General features: G+C 37.8%; 1 protein-coding gene across 7 annotated transcripts in view; it reads left to right on the top strand.

Annotated features, from left to right (window-relative positions):
• Positions 1-21,219, top strand: part of PIKFYVE (phosphoinositide kinase, FYVE-type zinc finger containing) — a 109,548-nt gene that overhangs the window by 21,186 nt on the left and 67,143 nt on the right. For all 7 annotated transcript variants that reach the window (XM_043994205.1, XM_043994203.1, XM_043994202.1 and 4 more), the window contains 4 exons: positions 787-994; positions 3,812-3,901; positions 17,023-17,161; positions 20,219-20,376. In XM_043994205.1, coding sequence (XP_043850140.1) covers positions 787-994; positions 3,812-3,901; positions 17,023-17,161; positions 20,219-20,376 — 595 coding nt within the window. The remainder of the gene's footprint in view (positions 1-786; positions 995-3,811; positions 3,902-17,022; positions 17,162-20,218; positions 20,377-21,219) is intronic.

Raw genomic sequence — 21,219 nt, 5'->3', positions numbered from 1 at the left:
GAATTGGACTTTTTGCCCTTAATTATAGTTATGTTTCCTGATGAGTCAATGACTTTATCCCAAGAAATGTTTCTGCATTCTGACTGAAGGCTCCATTTGTGTGCTAGCATTTTCATTTAGGATGCGCTAGCTGAGAAACCCCTTTTCAGGGCCTTGTAATGATTGGAATAATTGTAACGATTGGAATTTTAGCCCCTTACAGCCTGATAAGTGAGCTTAATTTAAATTTTTTTCCTCTCTTCTTGTAGTCTAGGGGCAAATCTTTTTTTTTTTTTAAATTGCTTTGCTTACCTTGCCAAAAGCTTGCTCATTCCTCTTAAAGTATCCTTTAAAATGTGGCCTTTTCCTCTTTTTGAACTGTTAGCATTTTTTTTTTTTTTAGTAAAGCAGTTGGGGTTAAGTGACTTGCCCAGGGTCACACAGCTAGTAAGTGTTAAGTGTCTGAGGCCGGATTTGAACTCAGGTCCTCCTGAATCCAGGGCCGGTGCTCTATCCACTGCGCCACCTAGCTGCCCCAGCATTTTTTGAACTATGTTTTTCTGGCACCTGATTAAGTATTGAGATAGGTAGTTGACATATCTGAATATTGGTTCTTAAATTTTGTAGAGTAATGATAAGCTAATTGAGTTCTTTAAAGGTTTTCTTCTCTGCTTATTCATATGTTAACTCATTGAGACTTTCGATTTACTAATGAGTAGAACTCTTGACTTCAGCTCTTAACCTAAGAATAGAAAATATTCCATAAGGCAACATGTCTAATCATATCCTTTTCATTTTTTCCTGTAGGGGATCTTCGAGCTTGCACTTATTGTCGAAAAATAGCTTTAAGTTATGCTCATTCCACAGATAGTAATTCCATCGGGGAGGATTTGAATGCTCTCTCAGATTCTGCCTCCTCTGTTTCTATACTGGATCCCATTGAACCACGCACACCTGTAGGTAGTAGAAAAGCGAGTCGGAACATATTTCTAGAGGAGGATTTAGCCTGGCAAAGGTACTGAAAGTCTTATTTTTATCAGTGTGTGTGTGGTGACAGTGGTAGTGGTGGTGGTGGTGGGGAAGGTGGTTAAAAATCTTACAGTTTTGGGATTACAGTCTAAAGATATATGGCTGTTTTTGTTGGACTGGGCCTGTCTTTTGGCAGTCTGGCGAAGCCTATAGACCCCTTCTCATGATCAGGTTTTTACATGCCAAAACTAAAATATAGAGGATTTCAAAGGAAACAAATAAATTGAGATAAATATCTAATTTTTGTCCCATAGAATTTCATGGATCCCTTGAAATTTGTACACAGACCAAGGTCTCTGGATGCCAGGTTAAGAACCCCTGGCTTAGAAGATAAATTTCTTTTGAAGCATTTTCTTAAATCAGCCTTCCTTTTCTTCCTTTTCCCTTGATTTGCCTAAAGGAGACTCATAAACATAGTTTATGACTGATACTGTGTTTTACTTATTATGTAAGTGAAATAGTATTGATTTTTTAAAATTACCAACCGGTTTCTTTTCCCTGAAATGGCAGCTATCCACCCAACCCCTCTTTCCCTGTTCAAAAAAAAAAAAGCCTACTATGTATATGAACACTTGTAGAAAAGAATTTTGATGACTCTACTGAAAGTTTCTGTAATTGCTATAATTGAGAATCTTGTGTTCAGCAATTCCTGGTTAATCTTTTCTTGAACTACTTTTTCTTAGTTTAATATCAAACTTCTGGTATGTAGTTACCATGCTCAGAAAGATCACATTTTAACTGTTGGCCTTCAGATAAATATTTTTGCCTGTTAACTTAGACTGTACAAATAACATGTATCTAACTTGTTAATATGATGAGAGAAAGTGTAATCATTTCTAAAAGAAGATTTTTTTTCCATTTGTTTTGGAGGGGCTTCAGACTATGATTTCATAAAATAGAAAGCTGAAAATATTTGATAAGTAGAACATTTAATTTTCAAAATGTAACGGGAATAATTAATGATTTTGAAATACATAAAATGAACTCTGAAGACTCCTATAGAAATTATAGGAGGAATTTGACTCTTCATTAAGTAACCTTTTATTTGTGTATCAGACATGAAGGCCTTGACCTTCTTTTGCTTGCCCAGGGAGTATAGCTTTGAATCAGCATCTTTATTATATGGTATGCCATTTGTGGGACTGGAGAATCAGACTCATTCTTAAATTAATTATAAACCCATTTAACTGTTTAGAATGTTTTCTTGTTAGAAGATTGCTATGAAGAGAAAAGGGCATAAAATCAGGGTGAGGATTGGTGGGGTAGGAATAAAGGGCAGAGACATTTTCTTCTTCTCCAAGAAAGGAGTGATAAATGAGTTTGTAAACATTTTTTCAAGTTAATATAATGTTTTTCATGTTCAGTTGCTATGAGGGAGTTCCCTTCTGGGGAAGATATTGAGCCTCTTCTCCAACTTCATCTTCTACCCAATTTTTTTATGACAGCTGTAGCCAACCTAAGAGACTGAACTGTTAAAGTTTTCAAAAGCTAATTTATTCAAAGTTGTCTTGATTCAGCAAGGTATACAGCTCTATCAAAGTCTTGCAAATGTTACTGGCTAATGGATTGAATTTTAGTTTAATATAGGTCTGATCATAGCATTGAGAATTAATAATCTGGTAAAGATATGCTAATTCTTTCACACTAGAAATAGTACAGCAAATTCCCATTTTATGTAACACTAGTTTAAATGAAATGCCAGTTTTGGGTATGGGGAAAAGCAACTAGTCCATTTTGGTTGGAAAATGGGTACATGGTGGAGAAGAGTGGCAGATCAGCGTTGGAAGGCCAGATTGTTGAGGGACTTGAATATTCACCAAAGGAATTGGGAAATAACTCACTAGGTCACAGGGGACTATTAACGTTTCTTGAGTTTGGAGTGAATGATCAGAATTACGATTTAGGAAGCAGTTAAGAAGCCACCTTAGAAGTTGAGGGAGGTAATGAGGGCCCGATCTAGTACCTCATGAAATGAAATTGAATGGAAAAGGAAGATTGCATGCTTCTTGTAAATATTATTGGTGATTGTTAAAATTGAGTTTTTGTACATTCTCATTTAAGCAAAACCAAAAACACTGACATGCTTTTTCTATCACACTCTCCAAATGGATTTTTTTCCAATAAAAATGATAATTTCTGTATTTACAAGGACAGCTTGGGTCTCTACCTCTACCATAAAAATTACATTTTACTGTCATTTTGGTAAATGAACCAGTCATCTGAAAATTGTAATATAATTAGGTTCATTGCCTGTTCTTTTATTTCAAACAGCTGTATTCTTTTGGGGGGGGAGGAATAAGTCGAGTCCCAGTAGTTTCCTCCTTTCATGTGTGACCTGCAAATATGAAAATTTGGTGCTGTGTTATCTATCTACTGGAAAGGAATATGGAAAGCTTTGAAAGCTTGAAACTTTAGATTTCAAGCATTAGATTTTTTGGGGGGGAGGCAGTTGGGGTTAAGTGACTTGCCCAAGGTCATTAGATTTTTTTTTTTTAGTTCTTTTAGGAAAGCACTTTAATAATTATCTTCATTGTTTTTAGTGTGATTAGAAATCAAAACTGTATTTATTAAGCCGCACACATGGAAACCACAGTTAGGTCTCCTAAATAATTTGCTGTTCTTATATTTGTGATATTTAATTTCCATATTTGATATTTTAAAAGCAGATCTTTCAACACTTAAGACACTTTTGGGCTGCGGATACTATTTCATGGCTCAACTATAACTCAGAAGAATAGTGTTTTTTTTATAACTGGTTTATTATTTCACTGTTTGTGATAGTTTTTTATTATTTTCTTTTTAGTTTGATTCATCCAGACTCCTCAAATACTACTCTCTCTACAAGACTTGTGTCTGTTCAAGAGGATGCTGGGAAATCTCCTGCTCGAAATAGGTAAAATAGCAAATGGAGTCTCTGCAGATTATACTGTTTATATACAGCTTCAGAACGATAGGAACAAGGTTTTGATTCAGTAATGTTATACTTTTCCCCTTCAGTTCTTTGGAAGCCATTGCTTGGGCTTCCTGGTAATATTAATGATAAAAACTTACATTCATGCAACATTTTAAGGTTTGCAAAACGTATCCCTCACAATAGCCTTGTTAGTTAGCAAATAACATTATCTTAGTTTCACAAATGAGGAAGGTGAATCGCTGAGAGGTGTCAGAAATAATTTATAATAATCAATATCTTGGGGGAACCAGACAGCTTCCCTTCTTTCTTAAGGCAGTCTCTCTTTGAGAAATTCTATCAAATCTCATCTGTGTCAAACCCAATCCAACCCCAAGTTTACAGAGAATCTTGGGCGGAGACAGATCCTTTTGTCTAAGATTGCTGAAGGACTGATAAGATTAAACCACACCTGGAAGGAAAACTATTTTACCTTATTCAGCTTGAGTGGGGGTCTTACATTCCTTTGTCTGATGTTATCCCTGGACCCACTTCCAATCATTAGATTTGAATGATGTTAACCAATTAGAGTTAAATTCTGTTTCATAAACCTCCTATGGTGGGAAGGGTATATGAACCCAGACTTACCTGAGGAAAGGGTCTTTGGTCTGAGAGAGACAACCATAGACCTCCTTTTATTAATAGCCTACCAGCTTTATTAATAAAATACTTAAATTACCCAGAATCTATTTCTCTCATATTTTTTAATTGTCATAGAGGTTAGTAACTTGCCCCTACAGCTATTAATGATATCTTAAGTAGATTCTAAACATGGGACTCTAGACTCCAAGTTTAGTGCCATGTTCACTCTACCAGACTCTTTAATCTCTCATAAAGGTACAGTATTTTTTTTTCTTAGCAGTTATTTGTAAGTAGCAAGTGGGATTTTGCTCCAAATTTATAAAAATGATTTGATGGAAATGTTCACAGTTCACAGACCAATTTTTTTTTTTAATGCATCCAAACAATCTAAATTTCTTCCCGTGAGAAATTCCAGATAGATGATTTGACATCATTCAAGTTACCCTCTCCCAAATTAGAATTGGAACCTTTGGAGAAAATCTTTTCATTTCACAGATATGAAAACTTCATCCTAGGGAGGTTTAGGGCCTCTTCACAGGTTAGTGGCAGAGCTGAGATGACAATCTGTTATTTGACCCTCACTTTCTATTGTACCATATGATAACTTTTCTTATATATATATATATATTTTTTTTTTCCTTTTTTTTGGTGAGGCAGTTGGGGTTAAGTGACTTGCCCAGGGTCACACAGCTAGTAAGTGTTAAGTGTCTGAGGCCGGATTTGAACTCAGGTCCTCCTGACTCCAGGGCTGGTGCTCTAACCACTGTGCCACCTAGCTGCCCCCATGTGATCAATTTAATCTCTAAAAACTGCTTTTGAAAAGTTAAGGTGTATGCATCCACTGTCTATATTGCATTGTGTAGTGACTGGTTTTGTGTTAGATTCTAGGCAGGGTACCAGACTTTTAACATTAAATCTTGTGGATTTAATTAAATTAATTTAATTAAGTCTTGTGGATAATCAGAATCATCTTGGCATTTAAAAAAACCTTTTATTTTAGAAATCAGCTTTAAGTAAAGGCTTAAACTTAGTTTTTGTTTCATTGGATGTGGTGAGATACTGCCAATTTATAATATTAACTGTCATTGAAAACTTTTGCTAGATAATCCAATCAAATGTGGCGTTCTTGTTTTTTTTTCACTTGGTAACTATTTTTGTGGAGAAGACATCTGTGTGGAATATTACTAACTTTTGATTAAATATCCTTTTCATTACTGAATCATCATTATCATTGTAATAGGAAGTCATAGTTGGACATGTATAGGGAGAGAAAAGTAAGTATGATGTACCAGCGAATTTCCTAGCCACATCAGTGATCAGTACATGTTAGCTAATATCTAAAACATATTTTCTTTTCAGAGAATGCTGTGATAGATCGCCAATCTATGAAAATCTCCCTTAGAGACTCTAGGATCTCAGGAAGGATTTTAGAGGCCATCAAGGTCAGAACCCTCATTTTAGAGATGAAAAAAGCTGAGGCACAGACCAGTTGAATGACTTAGTCCAGTGGGGACAGCTCGGCGGCACAGTGGATGAGAGGGCCTGGGGTCAGGAAGACTAATTTTCCCGAGTTCAAACTTGGCTTCCTATACCCTAGCTGTGTGACCCTGGGCAAGTCACTTAACCGTGTTTGCCTCAGTTTCTTATCTGCAAAATGAGCTGGAAAAAGAAATGGCAAACCACTCCAGTATCTTTGCCAAGGAAACTCCAATTGGGGTCACAGAGGGTAGGACATGATTGAAGTGACTGAACAAACCAGTGTTCTATCTACTGCATCATGACTCCATAGACATTTGGGCCTTTCTTTCTTACTATTAATACATACTTCTGCTTGTGGAAGTGCTGATTCCCAAGAGAATATTAGAACTCTTCCGGAATATCCCCAGCTAAGAGTGATTTTTCCCTTCTTGAGTCTTTCTGACATCTCTTCTGTACACAGTCATTTAAAAGTTCTCCCTCTTTGTGTACATGTTATATCCCCTTTTAGTGCATTAGATTGTTAACTCTGTGAAGGCAGGGGCTCACTGTTAATCGACTTCTCCTCAGGATAGACATATATACATATACACACACATGTATATACATACACATACACACAGACATACACAGACAGACAGACAGACACACATATATGCATTGCAACATGCAGGGTGTCGTACAGTTCGAAGGCAACACCTCTGAAGCATTCATCATAAACAGTGGAGTCAAGCAAGGATGTGTGCTTGCTCCTATGCTGTTTGGAATTTTCTTCTCCTTGCTATTATGTCATGCTTTTGGTTCATCAGCTGATGGCATCTATCTGCATTCCCGGTCAAACAGAGGCCTGTTTGAGATCCAAAACCAGAGTGAGAGGTAGCACCCTTAGAGACCTGCTTTTCACCGATGATGCCGCACTTACCTGTCACTCAGAGCGTGAATTGCAGACCTTGATGGATCCCTTCTCCCAAGCTTGCACAGATGTTGGCCTAACCATTAATCTTTTTTTTTTTTTTTTGTGGGGCAATGGGGGTTAAGTGACTTGCCCAGGGTCACACAGCTGGTAAGTGTTAAGTGTCTGAGGCTGGATTTCAACTCAGGTACTCCTGACTCCAGGGCCGGTGCTCTATCCACTGCGCCACCTAGCCGCCCCTCTAACCATTAATCTTTGTTTTGTTTTTTGTTTTTTAGTGAGGCAATTGGGGTTAAGTGACTTGCCCAGGGTCACACAGCTAGTAAGTGTCAAGTGTCTGAGGCCAGATTTGAACTCAGGTATTCCTGAATCCAGGGCTGGTGCTTTATCCACTGTGCCACCTAGCTGCCCCAACCATTAATCTTAAAAAGATGAAAGTCATGTGTCAGAGGGCTATGTCGCCTCCATTGATACACATCGGTAGCTACCAGTTGGATGTCATAAACCAATTCTCGTATCTTGGCTCTATTGTCAGTGACAATTTGTCACTTGATTCTGAGATCAATCAGAGGACTGGGAGAGCAACTTCAACCATGGCTAAGCTTGCCAAGCATGTCTGGGCAAACCGTAAACTGACAAGGTGAACCAAATTTGCCATCTATAGAGCATGCATGCTGAGTACTTTACTGTATGGCAGCGAAACATGGACTACATATACTAGACAAGAGAAGAAGCTTAACAGATTCCACATGCGCTGCCTTCAGTGCATCCTTGGCATATCTTGGTCAGATAGGATCACCAACACAGAAGTGCTCCAACGTGTGCAACTTCCTAGCATCTACACACTACTGAAACAAAGACGGCTGCGCTGGCTGGACAACCCCCCCCAGCTTTTCTACAGAGATGTATGCAAGTGAGACTTGAGGGCTCTGGGAATAGACATCAGCTGCTGGGAGGAGATGGCCAAGGACCGTGCCCGATGGAGTTCAGTACTCAGGAATAGCTTGTGCGCAGCTGAGATGGGCCTTCAAGCTCTGGAGGAAGAAAAACAAATGAGACACAGGAACTGATGGGCAACAGAGAGCGCAGTTTTCCAATGTCCTCATTGTGGCAGGAGCTTCGGCTCCTGTATCGGACTGCACAGCCACACTGTGGCCTGTGGCTCTTCAGGGCGCCAATCCATGGTCGTCCACAACTAGTGGAAGCCTACTATATGTATACACACACACACATATATATGTGAAAGCATACACATGTGTTACTTCTCAGAAAAGATTTAAGCTGTTTGTCATCTATGTAGACTAGGAGTTGACAAACTCTTTCAAGAATATGGCTATTTAGAAAAGAGGAAGTGAGAGCCTGGAAAGTGTCCACTCTTCTATTTGGTAGTCATGAGGCAGAGCTTTGCTGATTCAGCAGCCTCGCTCTCTCCTCCAGAGCCATCTGGGTCCAGTGGCAAGACATAGATGAGGACAACTGGAGATGGCTCCACATACTGGGGGAGACCTTGGCCTTTTTAAGGCCAAGGTCTTTCCCAGGTCTCAGTTTGCCTGAGGCAATACCCATTCAGTGATTAAGTCTAGGTAAGAAATGAGGCAAAGAAAGGCCTCTTTTACCTAGTCAAAAGCAAACCAAACAAATAAATAAATTGAATGAGTGAATGAATGAATGAGTGTGTGTGTGTGTGTGTGTGTGTGTGTGTGTGTGTGTGTAGACCCATAGGGTTTCTGGCCTAGAAACAATTGCTATTTATGCCCACTCTGTGCCATCCAGAAGCAAAAAAAAGCCAAATGAGGCTTGGGCTGGGACTAACATTTTATTAGCCAATTAATGAGAGGCAGAGTTATTTGGATTTAAGGAGTGGTATGGCCAGTGCAAAAGCAGAGGTGGGAGGAAGAGTATTGTTTGTGGGAAGCAGGAAGATTCCAGTTTGTTTGGATTGCAGAGTGTAGGAGGGAAAGTCATGTCCATTGAGGCTATAGCATAGGCCACGACAAGAGTGGATCTAAGGAGGCCTGAGTTAACCACGGCTGTTGTAAGCCAAGATTCTGTGGAGCATCACTAGGGCATTGCCATTAAGTGGACTGATCAGAGACCCAGCCATTGAACCTTTGGGCAAGGAAGTCTTTAGGACTTTGATGGGAGACCTCTTGAGACTATAGGAACCTCCTTGCTGATTGCTTTTTTTTTTTTTTTTAGTGAGGCAATTGGGGCTAAGTGACTTGCCCAGGGTCACACAGCTAGTAAGTGTCAAGTGTCTGAGGTCGAATTTGAACTCAGGTCCTCCTGAATCCAGGGCCGGTGCTTTATCCACTGTGCCACCTAGCTGTGCCTGCTGATTGCTTTTAATCTTTCTTTTCTGGTAGCTTTGAACTGTTTTTATATTCCTGACCTATATTTTACTGCCTTATGGGTTTCTTTTTACTCAGGGGTTGTTGGTCATTTCCAATGAAATGAATTGTTTATCTGAACCCTCAGCTTTTGAGTAATGAATTTTACCAGACAGGGAACTAGGATCCTGATAGGCTTGGAAAGAAAGGTTGGGGCTAGGAGCTTCACTGGATAAGAGTGCTAGACTTGGAGTCAGAGAAACCGTGTTCAGATCCTGTCTCAGGCACTGGCTATGTGACCCTCAGTAAGACACTTCATCTCAGCCTCAGTTTCCCCAACTGTAAAATGGGGATAATAATGGCACTTGTCTCTCAGGGTTGTTGTGAGGACCAGATGATATAATGTGTAAAGTGCTTTGCCAAAAAATTTTAAAACACTTTATAAATGATAAATAATAATAATTGTTGTTGTTGTTAATTGACTTAAAATTAATCAGCAAGCATTTCCTAAGTGCCTACTATGTACCAGACATTTTGCTAGGCATTGGGATGCTCTGTTAGGACCTTGATAAATCAGATACTCTCTGGAAACCACCACAGGTTTTATGCATAGTGTTTTTTTGGGGGAGTAAACTGTTTCTGTTCTCCCTTACAGTAGAAAAAATTTAAAAATCAAGTCATCTCCGTGTTTTTGATGTATTGATCTGTTTTTCTGAATTTTTTCCCTTTCTCTTTTTCTTTTTAAATTGTTATAAAAGATGGCTTTCTGGGAGGGAGAGAGGGAGAGATATAGGGAAAAATCTAGATGATGTAAAAATAAAAGATTAATAAAATTTATTTTAAAAGAAGGCATTTTATGAGGTAAAACTTTTTCCTTTTACCCCGGCAGGCAAGATGTTCTAGATGTTGTTTTTTAATTTACTCTGCTTGCAGCAATCTAAAAGGCATCATTCTGAAGTTTTCCCCCTATATTGTGTATTTAAGGAATATGGAAAAGATCCTTTCTCTGTGATTGTGCATCCAGAGTACTTTTGTCTCCTGAGTGATTCCTAAGCAAATGAGTGTATATTCACAATATCCAAGCAATGTAAAAAAGAAAAAAACCCAACTTTCATTAAAAGTATAGACAATACAGTCCAGGTAGTATTATTGTTTAGTTTTTAATCCTTCAGTAAAACAGTTCAGCCAACACTTCAAATTAGTTGCTGTGGTAAAAAATATGAAAGTTTTTAACAGTCGGTTAGGATGACTGAAAAACGCCAGTTTTTGAAGGACCACCCTTTTGGGGAGGAGACGAACAGTCCGCCTGCTGCGCATGTCAGACTGCCTGCGGGGACTCGACTTCCGGGGTGGAGAGAACGGAAGTGGGGCTTTTGCCTGCTCGGCTGGTCTCCTGACGGCGCGGCACAGAGGGTCTCTCTCCAAAGGTGGCTTTTCAGTTTGGTGAGTTTTTATAAGGAATATAGACTAAGCTTAGACTTAAGACGATTTGTATTGTGTTTCTACTTTCCTGTCCTTCTAATCAACATCACCTTGTGACTACCATAACAATAAAGGTCTATCTAGAAAACCAAAAGCTTCTTCCATTTACTAGTCTGGGAGATAAATTAAGGGAAAGGTTAAGTAGGGGAGATATATGATCTAATATCCAATTTTAAATCTCACATTGCTTAATCTTGGGATCATATATCCAAAAGGCCTTAAATGTGAATATGAATGAAAAAACAAGGGGTTAAAATTATATTTGTTCCTTCCTCCCCAAACCTTTGTTTCTTATCCTCTATGAACATTTTGGGGCAGCTAGGTGGGAGAGCTGGGCATGGAATCAGGAAGACTCATTTTCCCAAGTTCAAATCTGCCCTCAGGCACTTAACTAGCTGTGTGGCTCTGGGCAAGTCACTTAACCCTGTTTTCCTCAGTTTTCTCATCTATAAAATGAACTGGAGAAGGAAATGGCAAACCATTCTGATATCTTTGCCAAAAAAAACCCCAAAAAACCCAAAAACCCAAATTGGGTCACGAAGAGTCGGCCATGACTGAAACAATCAAATAATAATAAAACAAAATAAACATTTAACTCTTGCTTGAGACAGTCCCTGACCTCTAGGAGCTTACACTCTTAGGGGAAGAACCCACATTAAGGTGATTGGTGGCCAGGGAAGATCATTTATTTTGTTTGCCTCCCATGTGTAGAGTTGATTTCATCTTGGCTTCTAGAACTTAGTTGGGAGGGTACAAAGGAAGACCAGGCTATTAGACAGGAAGCTGTAAAGAATGTGGTTGGAGGGGCTTAGACTTTCTTGAAGTGATATTCCTGGAGAGGCTGTCACTAATCCAGAGAGGAGATGGCCCTGGGCAGAAATTCTACCAGTGATTTGTTTCTGGTATGATTGCCTTGGAAGGGAGAAGTTTGTGGAGGTAGTGGTCAGAGGAGAGGTGGGATTTGGAGGGTGAGGTAAGATTGTTGGTACATATAGATAAATAGATCACTCTCCTCTTTGGTATGCTGGATTATTAACATCAGAGGCATGGTAGATTTTAGTGACAAACTGAAACAAGAATCCAACGTAGGTAGGAGTACTTCATAGATTTTTTTGTATAGCAAATTTCAGGGGTTCATAGATCATGAGTTGTCTTTAAGAAGATGATTTTCAGGGGAATTTGACATAAAACTATTATTTTGATACACTTTTAGTTTAAAAAATATCTTTTGTTGATTTTTTTGGTCTGTATCACAGTCATTTCAACCCAGTTTACAAACTGAACTTCCCCTTGTGACAAAGAGAAACAGTGATCTAATAAAATTTAGATTATCTGAAAGTTTGAAATGGTAAGAACTACATTTTTGTTATTCATCTTTGTGAGATCATGACTCTCACATAGAATCATAGAATTCTGTCTCATTGCAACTCGTGGACTAAAATAGAAGGTTCTTTAAAGAGTTAAAAACATTCCACCATTAAGATGACAGAATTCTGCCAGATGGACAGTGTGTGAATATGGGAGAAGAGGATTAAATGGTAATAATAGAAAACAGATTTTGAAAAAGAAAAATTACATGTGGCATAGTTTAGGTGGGGGAAAATGACAGACTAGAAAGAAACCATGACATAAGTTTTTTATCTTTCCAGTGTCAACTTTAAAAAAATTTACTTAAACATTTTATCCCAATGACCTTATCTATGATAGTGAAAGCTGTGTTTACTTCTTAGGTTATTGTAAAATGTTTTGCATAATGTAGGACTGTATAGAAGTTATGGAAGTTCTAATAATGTTTTTTTCCTATGTTTGAATTCATGGGGGGCTGAGGGAGAGGGAAGACAGCTCTGTCCTGAGCTTTTTTTGCATTTTAAAGTGCATGGGAAAGTGTCTAAAACAGTACAAAGCAATCTTTTTTAGAATTAAGATGAGCTGAGTACATAATGATGTGGGCTGGAATTTTGGGGTCCAATTGATAGTGAGTCATCCCAAAAGAATTACAAGACTCAGTGACTCAGTTTCCCAAGTTTTATTGCAATACTGTGGGTGACCACGGGGAGAGAACCAGAATATTGGAAAGGTATCTCTCAAATAAGGAAAGAAAAGACAGTTATATTTATAGTATGGATAAATTGATTATCAGTCTCATTCTAATAATCTCCACCTTGGGCGGAGGTACAAGGGAGGACCTGTCCTCATTATAATATTCTCCACCTAGGGTGTTAAAAGGGAGGGCTTATCCTAATTTGGGGTTCCTGGGGGTCCTAAGCCAACCTTCAAGGCAGGAACCTTTTTCAGTGGAGGTATGTTTTTGGGGTTTACACGTCATAAGGTGAATCTGGGGACAAATTTGGCCTTTTCTGCACATGTCTCTTTCTGATTCCCATGGCTAGTTTCAAAATATAATCATTTTTCATTAGAATTTCTATAGGTTTTCTTTTTCCTTTATTGTTATTTTGACCTGACCATTCTGGTCCGTTATGGATGTTGATCACTGGGTATGAGAACCTAACATAAGTTATCCATTAACTGGGATCTGACTCCCTTTTAGAGCTAATATCTGTACTAGAGCTTGGGTCTTAGGTTTTTCTATTAACCCTTTTTTGACCTCCTACATCAACATAGGTCAAATTGTAGTACAACAACAGAAAAAAGTGGCCATTTTGTATTGGAATGTTAATATCGAATCAATGAGCCATTGTGTGGAACTTGGGTTTGGGGTTTTTGTTTTTTTTGTTTTTTTTTTGGTGAGGCAATTGGGGTTAAATGACTTGCTCAGGGTCACACAGCTAATAAGTGTCAAGTGTCTGAGGACCAATTTGAACTCAGGTCCTTCTGAATCCAGGTCTGGTGCTCTATCCACTGTGCCACCTAGCTGCCCTGGGACTTGGGTTTTAAAAGATTTTATTTGTGTTATTTGGGTTGTGGGATTTAATCTTGTGATGAATGGTAAAGCTGTCTGAAAAAATTGTGATAAATTCCTGTTGTGATCTGTAATATTAAGCATATTTAGAAATTTACTGAGTGGAAAAGCAAGGGGCCGGGGATTTAAATGTTAATACAGGGTGTTGCTAAAGTCTTGCACCAAGATTTTTGGGACACCCGTTATAATTTTCTCTAATTGAGTATTGACTGATGTATTTAAAACTCTCTACAGTATTTATAAACAGTGGCAAAAGATAGCTGGCTCACATATCTTGTGTTAAAAGATTATATTCCATTTCACCAAGGGAGTGCTAAAATTAGTGAGAGTGTATGCAAAAGAACTGGAAATTCTTGTATCTTTCTAAGTGAATGATGAAGATACTGTCTAAGCAGGTACTTCTGACTTTTCTGCTTTTTGCATAAATGCACTAATTTTTTTTTTAATCAGTTAACCAGAATGTAGGACAAGTACTGCTTTAGGAAAATGTCCCACTTGGGACTTGGGATAAACCCCCTACAAATCATTTAGAAAGGCAGTTTCTAGGTTATCAAATCAATTAGGTGAATTCTAGGGTTTCTTCTGGTTGTTTGATCCTATGTGTGAGGAACAGGCAAAGACCTCCTCAAAATAAGTTCTTTCAGAGGCAGCTTTGGTATAACAAAAAGCCTTTATTGCATTCTCTTGAGGATGGGCACACACAGAAAAATAGTAGGTGAGTGCAAATGCTGAAAGCACTTTAACCTATATTTATCATACTTCCTGCCGCAATCAGTCCCTTCCTTGAGCCCACTATAGGTTGCTAGGTTCAAGTTCACAATCTTCCTCAAGAGTTCTAGCTCAGTCCTTCTTGATATGTTACCTACACATACACCTTCATATAACCCATGATCAAAAATTGGATGGAGATTTTAGGCAGGGGTGGAGAAATTAATATTAATAATCCTATTAATAACCAAGCACAGTAGCAACTAGAGTTAACCTTTTACCTACTGTTATTAGGACACCAACAAGAGCCAGCTCAAACTGGTTTTTATCTCTAGCCCTGAAAAACTTACTTTTCTCTTTCTTGAGTTAATGTAATTCACTAGATAGTATTGCCCTTCTGTTCTTTATATGGGCATGGGCACGGGGATGCTTTTCCCTGAGAAGAGTCCACTGTTATGTCTCATTCTCACACTATGCATTTACCAGATTTCAAAATCTCATTTAAAAATTTTTTTTTTTTTTTGGTGAGGCAGTTGGAGTTAAAGTGACTTGCCCAGGGTCACACAGCTAGTAAGTGTCAAGTATCTGAGACCTGATTTGAACTCAGGTACTCCTGAATCCAAGGCTGGTGCTTTATCTACTGCACCACCTAGCTGCCCCTCAAAATCTCATTTTCAAAGTGAGGTATAAGAATGGTGCTTTCATTTTAAACAAGATTATTGTCTAAATTAGATCTAGGGGGCAGCTAGGTGGCACAATGGATAAAGCACCAGCTCTGGATTCAGAAGGACCTCATTTTAAATCTGGCCTCAGACACTTGACACTAGCTGTGTGACCCTGGGCAAGTCACTTAACCCTCATTGTCCTGCAAAAAACACAAAACAAAAAACCCCCAAAAACAAATAAATTAGATCTATAAAAACTTGACTGAAAACCTTTCTCCTTGTTCCTATTTTTAATATTATACTTAATGGGAAAGTTTAAAAGTACTTAATTAAAATTCTTTTTATTAGTAATTTTTTTGAATATTATATTTTTATGGAAATTTATGACAATTTCATTACATAAATAGAAAGCAATAATTAAAAATGGCCTCTCTTTATCCAAAAAAGGAATAGTCAAGAAGTGTTTCAAACATGGATATTTTAGATTAACAGCGTTGTTTCTGATGATTCTTGCTTCTTTCCTGCCTTCTAGTTTTGTCTGTCTCTTTTCTCCATATTAACTTAATTAAATTACAGCACAGCCTCAGTTTACTCTGTGTTCTATCCTTTTATCTGGGCTTTATTTTTATTTCACTTCTACCTTGTATTTGATAAAACATTGATGTAAGGACATTTAGAGTGTTGAAAATTGGCCTGACATGCATACCTCTTTGGTCACCTATAAATTATAAGTGAAGTAGACCAATTTCCTAATCAAACATGTTTTCAGGTATTTTAAGAACACCTGATGCATCCTCATGATAACAAGAATCTTAGGGTACTGTAAGAGGCTAAAATTATAGCTATACTGTCTAAAATATCTAATGAGTGGTCTCCAATAAATTATAAGCTTTAGTAAGGGTTAGACTTTTAAGCATTTCCATTTGTTACAGTACGAAGCCTAAGCCCCTCAAAACTTGGTACTGTGACCTAAATGGGGCCATCTCCCATCCTTGGAACTGTGCCCAGCTCACTGGGACACACCATCCCAGAGATAATTTCTATGCAACCTAGTAACTTATATTCATCCAAATAATCAATGTATATCTCTGCAATGAAGGAAGAGTGGCTCACTTTTTCATCTCTTTTCTAGTAGCATGCTTGGTCATTGTAATTATGCATCATTTAATTTTTTGTCTTTTTTTGGGGGGGTATTTGATGTTTATCTTGTAGAAGCTTTGTATCTTGTTTTTCTGTTTCTGCTTACTTCAATAGCATCAGTTCATGTAAGTCTTCCTATGTTTCTTTGAATTCTTCATAATCATCATTTCTTAGAGTGCAATGATCCATTATTCATTTGTTACTATTGTTTAACTATTCCTCATTTGATGGACACTTAACTTTGTTTTAGTTCTTTGCTACCATAAAAAAGTGCTGAGATATACATATAATATACAAATATGCATATATACATGTAAATATAGATGTATGTATATCTCAGTACCTTTTGTGGCAGCAAAGAATACACATGTATTCTGAGGGATACACACAGGTATATATACCCTGCTATGCATGTGTATATACATACATGCACATTTACATATACGTATTACTTTCTATCTTTGTGTATTTACTTATTTGAAATTGAGCAATGGGATCTCTGGGTCAAAGGATATAGATTTTTTTTTTTTTTTTTGCGGAGCAATGAGGGTTAAGTGACTTGCCCAGGGTCACACAGCTAGTAAGTTTCAAGTGTCTGAGGCTGGATTTGAACTCAGGTCCTCCTGAATCCAGGGCCAGTGCTTTATCCACTGTGCCACCTAGCTGCCCCAGATATAGATATTTTGATCACATTTTTGGGCCTATAATTCTAAATTGCCTTTCAGAATAATTGAACCAGTTCACAGCTCCACCAACAAAATGTTAGTGTACCTTATTAAATTAAAAAAAGTTCATTGGTGAAAGGCACCTGTGTATTGAGACTTCATATTTATGTCTTTTATTTTCAGATCAGCCAGTATTACTAACTTGTCATTGGATCGGTCTGGTTCTCCGATGGTTCCCTCCTATGAGACATCTGTCAGTCCTCAGGCTAATCGAACGTATGTGAAAACAGAGACCAGTGAGGATGAGCGCAAAATTCTTCTGGTAGCAGCTCAATTATTCTTGACCTATTAATGACCTGTTAATTATTGTTGTTTGTCACTTTATTCTTACAAGTGCAAAATAACATGGGTTAATGGCAAGGAAAAACAAAGAAAAGTAATCATTAGTTTATGCTTTTCCTTGGCCTAATAAAGAAGTTTGTATATTTCAGTATTTATTTTTGCCCAATTCTCTTCTTGGTTCCTTTCTTTTTTCTTGCAGGGCAATGAGGGTTAAGTGACTTGCCTAGGGTCACACGGCTAGTAAGTATCAAGTGTCTGAGGTCGGATTTGAACTCAGATTCTTTTGACTCCAGGGTCAGTGTTGTATCCACTGCGCCACATAGCTTCCCGGTTCCTTTCTTCTAGAAGTATATAACTTTGTTTAACTGACCACAATATAAGTTACTAGGTTGCATAGAAATTATCTTGAATTATAGTTATAACTGTTTAGGATGTGGACATGTTGATTTAAGTAGTAAGGCATTTAATAATTTTCTATTAGAAAATTCTATGTATTGATTACCTTAAGAATCTGGTTTCTTTTTTATTTTCAAATTTTTTTCTCAGTTTGGTTCTTTTCTTTGTTGACCCAGATCACTAGCCCTCTTGCCTTAGTCACTTCATTCTTGTCAGTTGCTGGGGCTAAATTTTTTTTTTTTTATTACCTTGTGGACAAGAGTCTTTCTTATCTCAGCTGAACTTGTCCCCTCAAATCAGCCATTAAGTACTTGCAGCCTTTTCAGCTTGATAAAGGACCTGCCAGAACTTGGCTTCCACTGCTATAGCTTTGGAGATTCCAGAGTCACTTTAATGTCATCATGATTAGAGTAGGGCTTCAACGGATAGATGTTACAGAAATTAACAAATGCTTTTTGAGTGCTTTTTACATGTAAGATTTGAGGGTTGGAGTGGAGATGTCTCTGGAAAGGTCATACAAAAAACCCCATGAAATGGTCATGATCTTCATGGATTCTAGCTAGGGAGATGAGAATTGCATTAGATGGTAAGTACCAAATACATGATTCTGAGTCAGTGCTAGAAGAATTCAGAGGGCATAGATCACTGGGAGTGGGGTTAGTTAGGGTGGGGAAGGCTTGACTGAGGATCTAAAACTTATATCGGACTATGAATAGCAAAGAGATTTGGATGGAAGAGTGGGGGAAGGGTTTTCTGAAAGGGCCGGGTGGGGTAGATTACAACACAAGAAGAAACCAATATGCTAGGTATATTGGAGAAAGTATGGGCCTTCATCTCCAGTCTGAGGACTAGAGGATACTAGCTAAATTCAGAAAGACTTCTCACTTGAGGTTGGTCACACAGGGTGTGAATTTTTTAGCTTCAACATCCTGAAGCTTTTGTTTACTAAATCATAAAAAGGTTGTGATCCACAACCTGGAAGGAGTACCCAACACAATCAGAGATTCTTGTTATTGAAGAAATAAAGGTTGAGGGTCAATGAATAGTCCAACACTAGGGTTTGATTTTGGAGTAGTAGAATAATATAAGGTTGGTGAGGTAGATTGGGACATTAAATCCAACATAAGAAGTTTGATGAGATATGGTGTGTTTTGTAGTAGAAATGGATTATCACCCAAGATGAAGAGATCTAGGTTCTAGTTGAGGTTCTTCCATTAAATAGCTTTGAGAATTCTGGACTTCAGTTTCTCATCTATAAATGAAGGTGTTGTACTATATTTCATTCAACAGATACTTGGTTAGACTAGATGATTTAGCTCTTTCCAGCTTTAAAATCCTGTGTCTCTGACTATCTTGACTGCCTAATGTTTTGTGGCAAAGTGGAATAAAATCGAAGAATTTTGAAGCTGATAGAGAAATTAGAGATCTAGTCTTTGTTTCAAGATGAAGAAACTGAGTCCCAGTGTGGATAAATAACTTACTTGATGTTTTACCTAATTAAAGTGATCTTGTAGAAAGATAAAGTGGGAGCAGTATGTCAGATGTGAATAAGGAGAAAAGACTACTTGGCAGCTTATTCTAATAGCCTACAAGTGAATTGGAGAAAAAAATTGATAGGACCTGGGAACTGGTCAATTTCATTCACTCATTTACTCCCTGTATCCAAAGATAATTCAGATTTTGGAATATGGGTGACTAGGTGAATAATGGTAATTAGTAACAAAAATGAAGAAATCAGGATGGAGATGGGTCAGAGCAGTTTGAGGGCTGGAAAAGAGATGCGTTCTGTTTTAGAGTTTTAGAGTTGTTGCGTTTTGGGTGGCAGCAGATGTATAAAATGGAAATGTCCAGTTATGGAAGACAGGTCAGGTCTGAATATGTAGGTTTGGGACTCGCGCTTTCAGAGATGGTGGAAACCTTACTAATAGATGGGATCTCTGGGAAAGTGTATATAAAGGTTGAGGAACAAACTTTCAGTTAATACTTATAATATTTGGTTGGGGAAAGAGATAACAAACAAAGGAAAAAGAAGCCATAGGAATATTAGAAGATTTAGGATAATGTGTGATAGAAACCAGGGGAGTAGAGAATTTCAGGGAATGATTTACTAACAAGAAGAATGAAGTACTTTAGAGAAATGAAGAATGACTACTGAGAGGGGCAGCTAGGTGGTGCAGTGGATAGAGCACCGGCCCTGGAGTCAGGAGTACCTGAGTTCAAATCCGGCCTCAGACACTTAACATTTACTAGCTGTGTGACCCTGGGCAAGTCACTTAACCCCAATTGCCTTACTAAAAAAAAAAAAAAGAAAAAAAGAATGACTACTGAGAAAAAGGTATTGATTTGGGGAATTGCTTTAATTGTCAGTAACTATAAAAATTTTACATTTAATCATAGAACTGGCATATAGAGGCACTCAGTAAAAGCTGATTAATTCATTGGTCCAGGAAGGCGAGTATTTCACTTGTGTCTGTTTTTAGCTCTTTAAGCTGTTGCTGTTCATTCCAACTTGAAATTTGCTTTTATTGGCCTAGAAAATGGTTTGAAGATTTGTACCATCCCCTTTCCATAAAGTAAATGGTTGGCAGGTAATGAATTGGTACTTAGCAATATGCTAAGCAGTTGCCAATGTTTTTTTCAGGACTCTGTTCAGTTAAAAGACTTGTGGAAGAAAATCTGCCATCATAGTACTGGAATGGAGTTCCAGGATCACCGCTATTGGCTGAGGACTCACCCCAACTGCATTGTAGGAAAGGAATTGGTCAATTGGTTAATCCGAAATGGACATGTAACCACAAGGTATTCAGACCTTTGGAAGTACTTTTATGTGTTTATATCACAGATATTTCTGTTTTGTATTGTCTAAGTAGGGTAAAATGTATATTTGGAGAAAGGAGCAGAATAAAACTCAGCTTAAGTGACCGATAATTAGCCTACATGTTTTAGGTACTGCCAGAAGAGAATGGGCAACTATGACATGGATTAGGGTATTCTGAAGCTTGTTTTGATAATGGAAAAAGAAAATAAGCATAAAAACAGCAGTTGATGCTTTCAAAGATTGTTGGGGAAATTTAAAGGCAGAAGTTTTTGAGAAGCCATGCTATTTTGATGCCTTTGCAATCAATCCTTTCTCGATTATAAAATAACATTATTCCTCAGAAGAAGTTACTATTCCAGATTATTATTGGGTGATTACAAAAATGATATTAGGATTCTCAAAGAATGTGAGTTCATAAAACTTTTATCTTGAGAGACTCACTAGGTTATTTTGAGAACATTTTTCTGTAGTCAGTGTTACTTTAGCATGATTTTAAAAAAAAAAACATGAAGTCTTTAGGATTTTATATGTAAACCTAAACCATTTGTAATTTTTGATTGTTAGATGATATACAACAGGGTGGATAAAGAATTACATTTTGCAAATAATCCCAAACCTTATTTTAAGCCACTGTTTGTCTTTTATTCCTTTTTTTCTTTTCCTTTTTTTTGCTGAGGCAATTGGGGTTAAGTGACTTGCCCAGGGTCACACAGCTAGTAAATGTCAAAGGTCTGAGGCCGGATTTGAACTCAGGTCCTTCTGAATCCAGGGCTGGTGCTCTATCCACTGCGCCACCTAGCTGCCCTTCTTTTATTCCTTCTTAA

The sequence above is a fragment of the Dromiciops gliroides genome, chromosome 3 (assembly GCF_019393635.1).
Source record: "Dromiciops gliroides isolate mDroGli1 chromosome 3, mDroGli1.pri, whole genome shotgun sequence".
NCBI classification, from domain to species: domain Eukaryota; kingdom Metazoa; phylum Chordata; class Mammalia; order Microbiotheria; family Microbiotheriidae; genus Dromiciops; species Dromiciops gliroides.
The sequence above is the reverse complement of the archived record's forward strand: the minus strand, read 5'-3'. Positions and strand labels throughout refer to the sequence as shown.